Source organism: Paramormyrops kingsleyae, chromosome 20, assembly GCF_048594095.1.
Source record: "Paramormyrops kingsleyae isolate MSU_618 chromosome 20, PKINGS_0.4, whole genome shotgun sequence".
In the NCBI taxonomy this organism is placed as follows: Eukaryota; Metazoa; Chordata; class Actinopteri; order Osteoglossiformes; family Mormyridae; genus Paramormyrops; species Paramormyrops kingsleyae.
In genome coordinates this window covers 20,161,373-20,172,032 of record NC_132816.1, presented here as the reverse complement: position 1 = coordinate 20,172,032, position 10,660 = coordinate 20,161,373, and the positions used below count along the sequence as shown (strand labels likewise).

General features: G+C 52.9%; 1 protein-coding gene across 4 annotated transcripts in view; it reads left to right on the top strand.

The window, feature by feature from the left end:
* The first annotated feature begins 1,055 nt into the window (after window positions 1-1,055).
* Window positions 1,056-10,660, top strand: part of LOC111848394 (LIM domain-binding protein 1) — a 29,446-nt gene continuing 19,841 nt past the window's right edge. For 2 of the 4 annotated variants that reach the window (XM_023820346.2, XM_023820345.2), the window contains exon 1: window positions 10,240-10,376. In XM_023820346.2, coding sequence (XP_023676114.1) covers window positions 10,352-10,376 — 25 coding nt within the window. In that variant the 5' untranslated portion in view covers window positions 10,240-10,351. Of the gene's footprint in view, window positions 1,178-1,203; window positions 1,300-1,861; window positions 2,004-10,239; window positions 10,377-10,660 lie in introns of those variants that run through there. The other 2 variants (XM_072703647.1, XM_072703648.1) reach the window with 2 other exon arrangements.

The window sequence follows — 10,660 nt, the reverse complement described above, 5'->3', positions numbered from 1 at the left end:
GCCCCAGTACATGCAGCAGTGAATGAGACCTTCATTTTAACCAGCAGGTTTAAATGCAGGTTGGCAGAGTCTCCCAGGTTTGCGACACCACAAAAAAGTGGGCAAAGTACAATGAAGGGGCCGTTTGGAGGTGAGCGGACTGGCCAGCTGGAAACTCGGAGCCGACGCCCCCGCTTTCCGGTAAATTCTCGTGGTTGGGGCAGCCCTGTTTTTCTGGATGTCTGAGCTGCAGTTCATCCTGCTAGACGCACACAAGCCTCTGGCAGGTTTGGTGGAACGTCACCGCGTGTTTGTTAGATCACAGCCAGAGACTGACTTCCAACACTGCGCGCCGGCTTCTGTCTTCTCGACATCCGCAGGCAGTCAGGGAGAAGCCGGCGTCGGAACAGAGCCGCGGGGGAACGAAGGTGGTGGGGGGACGGATACGGTGGCTGCTTCCCGCCATTTTTTTCCGGCACACGGCGACGAGAGGAGGTTCGATCACGGAGTCGGCGGTCTTGCACGATTGCCGGCGTATTACAGGGGCAGCGTGTGGCTCAAAACCCCCTGGTGTCTCTCTTTATTCACCACTCTCTTCCAGCCTTTCTTTAGTTTCACTAAACGCTCTGAAGCCCACAGGAAATGCCCAGCGAATGTTTTTAAGCCCCAAAGCCTGGACGCTGGATGGTCCGTTGGCTTGCATTTGTTAAGGCTGACAGTCAGATGACCTGCGAACGGATCTAATGAAATAGTACTACAGATCGATATTGAGGTGTTTCTTTCAGGTCATTTTGGCCAAAGTGTGCCACACAGTTATCCCACGCCAGCTGGACGGCGTCTGTAAAAGCCCCCCCCCCCCCCCCAGATTCTTGCCTTGACTCAGACCCTGAAGCAGTGGGCGCATGTACATTTATGGTGGATGAGCCATCCCAGAGGACCGCTGAGTGAGGGACTTTCAGTGGTGGGGGGGGGGGCAAGGGCAGCGCTGCGGCCAATCAGGAATCAATCAGGTCGGAGATAAGAGTGACCAGCAGGGTCAGCTGGCCAGTACGCATGGGTGGGGGGGGGGGATCTCACATGACCTGGGGATGTTTTAGGGGTAAAACGCCAGTGGTATTCTGGAGTATCGGGAGGCAGGGGGGACTAAGAAGGTAGAGAAATCCTCCCCTTTTCTCCTTCCGCCTGTCTAGCTCCGTCGGTGAGTTTCGTTTTTTCCTGCATGCGGGAGTTTCCCCCGTATCCTTCAAATCCCATCCGCACGCCGTCGTTAACAAGCCTACTCGCTCCGCCGTGCGACAGAACTGCAGAAAATACCAGAGGGTAAGTGAGAGAGAGAGAGACGGGGGGAGTGACTGAAATGGGAGAGTCGAGGAAGGGGGGGGTGTGTGTGTCGGGGGGGGGGGGCAGGGAGCAGTCATGCAGGAGGCGACGTAGCAGTTCACTCCTGAAAGGGTGAGCTGCGCGACAGGCTCCAGGAACAACAATAACGTCACAGTCCCCCCCCCTCACCAAAAACAGCCCCCCACGGGGTCCGAAAAATAGCCAGTACATCTTTAAAAAAGAGAAGGTTCATCACATGGCTGTTATTCTCTGAAATCTGTCTCACGGGTCACTTTGACAAGCCTCTCTCTCTCCCTCTCTTCGCTCACTCGCTCTCGGTCACTCTCTCCCGCACGCGCTCACTCTGCCTCTCTGTCACTCTCGGATTACTCTCCTCCCACCCGTGTGGCAATTTGCATGCTAATGAGCCAGAGGCACAGCTAGCCGTACAGGAATATAATTCCCCTCTTCCTGCCTCTCCAAGCTCTCCTTTCTTTGTTTTATTCCTTTTTTTTCTCCCCCCTTCTTCACTCCCATCCCCCCCCCCTCCTGCCCCACACAGCCCACCTTCCTCTCCTCTCCCTGCCGTTCACTGGTGCTCCGGAGAAGCCCATGTGAGCGGTGAGCGGACAGACCGCAGTCATTCCTTTCAGAGTGGGGACAAACATGTGAGAAGATGTCGGTGGGAGGCTGTGCGTGTCCCGGTAAGTGCTGCCGTCTCGCCGCTCCGCCTCGGGCTCCGCTGGCATCGCCGCCGACGCTCTGGAGGTTTTTCTGACTGCCTTTTTTCGTGGCAATGGGGGGGGGGGGTGTTGTGCGTGTAATAAATGTAACTGTTTTGGTCTGCATGCAGATTCTCGCCGCCCGGCGGCTTGTTCTTTGTGTGTGACGTTCTATTCCTGCTCATTTTTCGGGGGCACGGGCAAGCAGTCAGGGAAATGGACAAAGGGATGAGAGCAGAGCGAAGGAAAGGTCGCGGGCGGCTGCGGCGGTGGCACGGGGTGGTGAAAGTTATCCTAGCGTGGCTGGTACTGTCAGCTTGTGGCGCCGCGGATGCCGAGCGGGCACGTTGAGGGAGGACCTCCAGTGGCACCAGAGGTTCTCAAAGTGGGGGCCCGTAATCAGATGTGCTACCCTTTACTAAGGTTGAAGAAGTTTTGGGAGTATGGGGTTGGCGGGTGGGTGGGGGGGGGGGTCATTTGGGGGTTGGTTCCCTCAAACTGGTAAGGGAGTAATTCTGAGGTTGAGGTTGACCAGAGTTGTGGCTTGCAGTCGATTGCTGGGGCTACAAGGTGGCAGGTGGGAATGGCGAAGAAAGCCACAGCATACCTCGGGATACAACAGCGCCTCCAACAGGCCGGAGCTGTTCATTGCAGGCTTGCACGTTTTCAGGGCTGTTATGATCTGTCGCTTATCATCACCACATTAACTGCATTGATAGGGTACTGATAGGGCCCCAGAGAAACATGGATCATCTTTGTTTGGTGAATGATTTGTTTTTGGTCTGATTCGCTCAGGCAATGTGTTGTTTGTGTGCTACTGCTGGCTGTCTGAACGTAGCCCAGGGGACACAAGGGGGGGGGACCGTATGACCAACATGTGGCCGGCAGATCTACTGCTCCTCCAGGACAGGAAGTGGCAAGGTGACAGAGAAACAAAGTCATTTCTTCAACCTTGGGATCTGCAACAAAACCCAAACTGATCAGATGGCCTTTGGCAGCCTCAAGTTCCCCTCCTCATCTTCTGAAATACGTTAAAGGCAATTGACGGGTGTCAGGAAACATTTTTTGCAGACAGAGACAAACTGTTCTATTCCATTTCTGTCTTGCTGCCAAATCTGACACTGACATCCAAAGGGAAAATCTCAGCTTGGTCTTGAAAACCTCCTTCATCGTCTAGATCTGAGACAAGCTGCCATCTTCTTCTTTTGCTCCTGATCGTCTCTGCATGGATAGTTTTCATCTCCTCTCCTCCCCCAGTCTTCTGTTTTGCCAAAAATGAGCCCAGGATTCTATAGGTGACCCCTCACCGACTTCTTAAGCTTCTGCTAAAACTTCTGGGCAGTGACTGAAGTAGGAATTATGGGATGGACGTCCTGCACATGGGGGTGAGATTTGTGCCTGACTGCAGTTGCCAATGCCATGCCATAATAGCCTGTGTCCACATTCTCGACCCATATGGCTCGATGAGGCGGGACTTGTCACAGAGTCCCAATCATCGCTGGAGGTTCCTGATGACAGCAGTTCCTGATGACGTGTGAGGGCCATTCTTGGCATTGTCGGGCAATACTGGTGGCATAAGCCAAGGGAAGAAGCGGCCAGAACTGTTGCCGGGCACTGGGCACTCTCAGAGCAGTGTCTACATGCACGAGGCCGGCGCAGCCGCTGGCGGCATCCCACGCGTCGAATTGTGAGCTGGCAACGCAACTATTGCGATGGGCCATAATGCGCTGGCATTAGATGCGGCTGACGAGGCGTGTGAGACAGGGACGTCTTTACCACCGCTCTCGGCTGTGGTGGCGTCCGCCCCCGCCCCCCCGACCGCTGGTGCTCGTTCCATGTCTTTGGGGTGCGGGAAAGGGACGCGTCGAGTGAGAGGAGCATGTTTAGCATCGTGTCTGGCGACGTTTCCGCTAAATGCGTCGATTAGGTGACTGAGTGCAAGGGGCCCAATCGCATGGCCAGTCACACATTTAGTGGCATGGGACGACCCCCCGGACCCCCCCCCGATCCCCCGGACCCCCTGAGTCCAGACCTAGACTGGCAGGGAGCTTCAGACGCTCCGCAGCCCGATCCTTATCTCGGGCCGAGTTCCTGCTTTGAAGCCGATAAACAGGCCAGCATTTTGCGTGTGTGTATATGGTAGTGCCGGGGGGTGGGGGGGGGGCAGAGGTTGGGGGGGTAGCTTGTGTTTAAAATCAAGGCGAATACGTGCACTAGGGTGCATATTTCAAGAACTCAGTCATGGAAATTTCCACGGACATGTGTGATCCTCGATTTGTTTTTTCTTGCCTCGTCTCTCTCTCTCTCTCTCTCTCTCTTTCTCTCTCTCTCTTTCTGGGAGCAGCACATAAGGAGGGCGAAGCAGGGAGCGAGAGAGCGTGAAAGGAAAAGAGAGGGAAAGACAGAGGGAAGACAGAGAGAGGCGTTTCTCCCTCTAGCCTGCCGTTTTTCACATTCCCTCGTTCCGTGCATGTGGACTACGCTCTTATCCCCTGCTCTTGTTTTTGCGAGGCGCGCCGCTCGTCCAGCCCCCCCCCCAAGGGGCGGCCTTTGCTCCTGGAGCCGAGATGAGTCTGTTTTTCCGTGTCCCTGTCCAATTCACCATGGAGCCCGAGCTGTTGTTTGTGGAGCGCCGATCCCTGCATGCTGCCCCCGTGGCATAAGCCCCGACTCCCAGCACAGGCCCCGTTTGAAGTCAGGTTTGTTTACATTCCCGTGCTCAGATGGAGGGGGGGAGAGAGGGAGTGGGCCCCGCCCCCTTTCCCATGTGGGTTGTGCACGGACAGAGCGCTGTGTGTGTGTGTGTGTGTGTGTGCATGTTTGGGAGGCTTTGCTCCAGACATGCGACGCTCAAATGACATCATACAGGACAGGAAGGCGGCACTGTGATCTCCGCTGGGGCGGGAACATCGCACTGCTGCATGTGTGTGAGCGTGAGTGTAAACATGTGTGTGAGCGTGAGTGTAAACATGTGTGTGAGCGTGAGGGTGAGTGTGAGTGAGCTTGTGTGTGAGCATGCGGATGAGCATGTGTGGGCAGGTGTGTGTGAGCGTGTGAGAGTGAGTGTGAACATGTGGGTGAGCATGTGTGGGCAGGTGTGTGTGAGCGTGTGAGAGTGAGTGTGAACATGTGGGTGAGCATGTGGGCAGGTGTGTGAGCGTGTGTGTGAGCATGTGTGTGTGGGCGGGTGTGTGAGCGTGTGTGTGTGTGTGTGTGAGCGTGTGTGTGTGTGTGTGTGTGTGTGTGAGCGTGTGTGTGTGCGTGTGTGTGTGTGTGTGGGCGGGTGTGTGAGCGTGTGTGCGTGTGTGTGTGCGTGTGTGTGTGAGTATGTGTGTGTGTGTGTGGGCGGGTGTGCCACATTTCACTCAGAGCCAACGAATCGTAATTAGAATGATTGTGGTAAAAACTCAGTCAGTGGATGTACGCCGATGTTGAGGCAAATCTGTAAAAGTACAAAGCTCCGGAGCCCCCCCAAGCCACCGCACCCCCACGGTGCAATCTCTGTCCTTCTCTCTGCCCCTCGCGAGCACACGCCCGCACACACACACTCACACTCACACACGCGCACTTGATATCAGTCAGAGCTCTGCCACCTCATGCAGAAAGTCACATGATCCCCTTGATTAGAGGGAAAATTGCTTAAAGCGGCGGCACTAAAATGGCAACCAAACAAAGGCAGGCTGTTAGGCATTTTACGGCAGCCAGCGCCGAGCGGCCCGGTGGGGCACGTCTGCTGGAGGGGGGCGGGGGGGCGCCAAGCCGACCCAAAGCCACCCTCCCACTGCCCTGCTGGCACTGGATGCTCCAAAATCCTCACGCAGACCCCACCTCGGCAGCGACAGCAAGCAGAAAGAAAATGGCTCCCTCCCCCCCCCAAGGGGAACACACCGATGCTCGTCATTTGGTTTGTTCCGCCCAGCACGAATGTTGCAAACGCCGTGCGCGTTCTGTCCTCCCACACCCGGGCTTCAGTAACATTTTCCGAAACTCTGCTTCACTACGGCACAAAGGAAGGGTTGTGGGTTCAACTCCCAGGAGAGGGTTTGCTATTATGCTGCTCAGAAAGGTTACATTAACCTGTTCATCTTAAAATTTTATGTTCAGCTGCAAGGTCTGGCAACCTGTAAGGTGTATACTGTATATTACTATCAATTAACCATGATATTAGGAGCAGAGGGAGGAGCCTCCGGAAGCGATGTGATTGGCTGCACGTGACGGGCTCTCCTCAAAAACACGAGCTGTGCCAACAAGCTCGCAGCCGAACTGGAACTACACGCTTAGTGTGACACAGCTCAGTGCGTGAAGAGACACGATTCTGTGTGCCAGTTACCGTCCCGTTAGTGAGACTGCGAGCCCCTCTCTGTACAATACAGCCCAGTGCATGTCATAGAAATATTTGTCGTTAGGTGACGCCAGTATTTCCTTAACGTGATCGGAAAGAACGATAAAATCGCAGAATCTTAATGCAGTGTTCCGTTTTAGAGTAGCACTGGCAGAACACTGGATTCGGGGGCCTCCGGGTGCTATAACGTAAATGAGCGTCGCGAGCCGTGCCAGCGCGTCCCTGCACGTGAGAAGCGGCTGCAGGAAAGATGGATGGCTGGATTATCCGAGTCCGATGAAGAAGCTGCCGTACCACAGAGAGAGGCCCTTAGGCTGAGCGTGGAGCCTGTCTGGGATGTGAGACTGTCCCCAGGAGATGTGTGCAGAGCCACGGTGTGTGTGGGGGGGCGGGAGTCGTCGGGCCGCTGTCTGGCAGCTTCCCGGCACGGTCTGGCATTGACACACACCTGTTACGCCTGGGTACACGCAGGCTGCACTGTGCTTCCCGCCGCTGCCAAACGCAGTGGAAGTGCAGGCCTCTGCCTTTACGCGCCTGCTGAGCCGCGCACAGACGCACCCAGAGCGCCGCACTGAGCCCTATTTTCATACCGCTGCATATCTGCCACTCGGCTCGGCTCCCCTCTGAGCAGCATGGCAGCGGCACCTCAGCGCTGGGTAGCTCCAGTGCAGCACACTCTGCCAACCCCTTCGAGGTTTGTCCGCTCCGCCGAGACCGCGGAGATCTCAGGCGTCGGCACCGACCGCACTGTAAGAGACGCGTGGCGTTTCACCCGCCCTGAAAGCACATGGCGTGCAGTGCGTGCAGTGCGTGCAGTGCTGGTCGATGTCCACATGGCACCATAGGAATTGACTTGTTAAGTCGGGGCCTCCTCAGGAGATGCCTGGGCGCCTGCCTGTGTCGCCTAATCCGATGACTAGAACTGATGGCATGAGTGGGAACATGTCAGCCCTCCCACCCCTCCCAGAAGTTCCGTAAGTCTCCCGCAAATTGGCAGCAGCTCCCAGACACCCGCCAATGACGCGCGACGCCCCGGAAATCTGTCATTCTGCTACTCAGCGGCTGCAGTCCAACCCCCCAATCAGTCGGCAAATTCTACCACCGCCAGAACCCCCTCTCCCCCTGGGTTGGTAAATTTTACTGCCAGCAATATTTCTGATACATGTAATTAAAATATGTATTTTAAATACAAAATTGTATTTAATTTGCATTTGACTTCATATAAATAATTGCGTAAATTGGATCAAAATATTTTCTGATGTATTTTTGCTCATCTGTGTCTACTCTCACTTTTTCACAGACCGTCAAACCGTCTAGATATTATACCATGGCATATGGTATTTTAATATTTCCCCATAAAGTTTCCCGGGGGGGGTAGTAGTTATACCTTCATCTGCTCCCCTGAAATCAATATGTATAAGGTGGCATTTCTAATATGTTACCCCCTTAAGACGTTCCCCTTTTTTGCTGGGCCTGAGTCAGTCTGCTGTGGTTTCGACAGCTGTGCAGTTTTGTTACTGTAACTGCCTGTCCTACACTGGACCATGCGGCCGTTTTAAGTCGCCTGACTGCAACATCACCTTATTTCCAAATGAATACTTCGCGCTACATGCAATTTATGTAAACGTGTATAAATGTAACGTAATTACTGTTTCTTTAGCTGTCTGAATAACAAATGGTATCTTTCACAAAAGAAATCCGTATTCCTTTGTTTTGATTAAACGTGACTGACGCAGATTTTTTTAAATGACTTGCGTTCATTTGGTCGGCCACAAGGTGGCGCCAAGAGTCCCACAGCGCAACGTCTGATTACAAAAACAGGCCTTTGATCATTTACAAGATGCCTTTTGATGTGGATTCTAAATGGATATCGGAGCCTTTTCCAGTTCAACAAATCAGCACAATTGTGTACTGTTGTGCTATTCTGAGTGTATAACGGAGCTTCATCAGAGGGGTGTAGAGCAGAGTCGGTCATTATCAAGGATACCGGGAGATAGCTTTGAAAATGATTACAGCTCCGTCACCAAGATTTATTTATTTATTTATTTTGTAGTTCCCCGAAATAATCACAAGGCTTTCAAGTATCTGTACTGCTATGCAAATAATGTGAGAGAAAAGCAAGACCTGGTCCCGTCGGCTGCAGGGTCTCTGTCCCACGGTTTTGCATTTACAAAGAAAAATTAACAAAGAATTCTGTTTTAGTTCACTGCCTCTCTCATTTACCCAGCGACAGAAATCACCCTCAGCCCCTGCGCTCCTTTGAGTTTCCTGCCAATGTTTCAGAGTAGTGAGGAACAAAACACAAAACAATGGTGGAGGCTAGCAGGCAGGAGACACCCAGACTGCCCTTAGGGGGCGTTAGTGAGCTCTCATGTTTGTAGTGAGAAGGATGAGAGTCTGGCTTGCAATTGGATTACATGGTTGTTTCCACTCCGTCTCGTCTCACGGAAGAGACATCAACTTTGGCCCGTAGAGCATTCATGGGTGACAGGGCACAAATACTTAGTAATAACTCAGTTACTACTGAAGTAAAAATCATGAACAATTTGTGAACAAACGCAGTCGCTACTTGAGATAAAAGATACGTCACGGTTCATTAATGATGAACAAACATGAGACCAGTATGTCACTTATGTTATTCATGACTTGTTTCTTCAGTAGTTCCTTAGTTCCTTTATAGTTCACAGAATTAACACATAGTAACAAATATAGTAACTTCTTGGGATAAAGGTTGTGTCATGATTCATTAATGATGAACAAACATGAGATCAGTATTTAACCTCCTTCAGTAGTTCACAAAAACTTACAGAATTTGAGTCACAAATATAGTAACTGCTTGATAAAATATGTATCATGATTGATTAATGATGTATTAACATGAGAACAGTATGTAACTCAGACTTAGTTTGTGGTTAATTAATACATGAGTAATAGCATAATGCTATACTATTTGTGCCCCCTCATGTAAAGTGTGACCCGCACGGAGCAGGTGGCTGTCTGCACACGGGCTGGAACCCAGGCAGCCTGAGCTGCCGTTAACGCCGTGGATCGGGTCGGAGACGTACGCTGACACTGACTCGCCACTCCGGGGAACCAAAAAGCATATTGGCATTAACAGCGGGACACCAGTCAGCTTCAGACACTCCGGCGGAGGAGGGACATGCAAAGAAGAAAGATAGTGCCCCCCCCACCCTCCCCCGTCATTCCCCTACACCTCTCTCGTTTCCATGCCAACAGCAAACCGGCCGTGAGTGTGCTGGGATCATGGTTTTACCTCACTGGGTCTCGCCGGCTGGGGAAAAAAAATAAACAAAAAAGCCTCGCAGTGTAAATGGGTCACGGGATGAGACACGAGATCATAAGCCGTCCTAGATATGGGTTTGCAGGAATGAGAATGGATAACTGAGCCTGGAGCGCGGGTTGCTGTGGTAACGCCATGATGCTCTCCGCCTCTGCCAGTCGGGCGGGTCGCCTAGGAGAGTCATGTGACACGAGGGGAAGATGTTACGCTTAGGAAGACTGTGCATGCACACATGCAACATGAACGTCCAACCCGAGACTATGAGATCGGTGACGTCCTCTTTGATGGTTCCTTCTGTCAAAGTCCTATGAGTCCAAGCCCATTTACTTCATCCACACTGATTCTTCATTGCCACATGTAAAAGGAGAGTCATAACCCCCGGACGCCTCTCCACACTCCCACCCCCAGGGTCCTTCTCTGTGGGGATGTCATGCATTGGATGTCCCACCCTGACTCATGCTTTTTTTTCTATATTTGAAGGGGGGATCAGTTGGGTGTGGTGGTGTGCTTATCAGGCCCCTGACAGATCGCCTCGTGGTTTCCTGTTGCGGTTGCGAGAATGACATGGGGGGCGGAGCCACCTACACTTACCATAAACACCTGACCCAGCTACAGTGGGTGCAGAACCAGTGTCCCAGTGAGTCGTGGTCAGGGTACAAGGCTGCAGCTTCTCCTGGTCACAATACCATGGCCGACCAGTTTGTCGCCGCAGGTAGGGAACCTTCCCTCTCTTCCCGTCCCTCCGGTGTGGCTGAAATCGCCCTTCCTGCTCCGGTGAAGCCCCAGTATTACCGATGGGCCTTAGCAGATGGGCGTTGTAGTGAGGTGGCGAAGTTTCTAAAAACCTCCTGCCTGGAATGCGGAATGCGCCAGCTGTGCATGACCCATCTGTTCTGGCAGGGCAGAGAACGCCGAAGGCCACCCACCGACATGTCAGTCGGCGTGTTACACGCCACGGCAACAGAAATGCGACCGAGAGATGTTCGTTTGTTTACT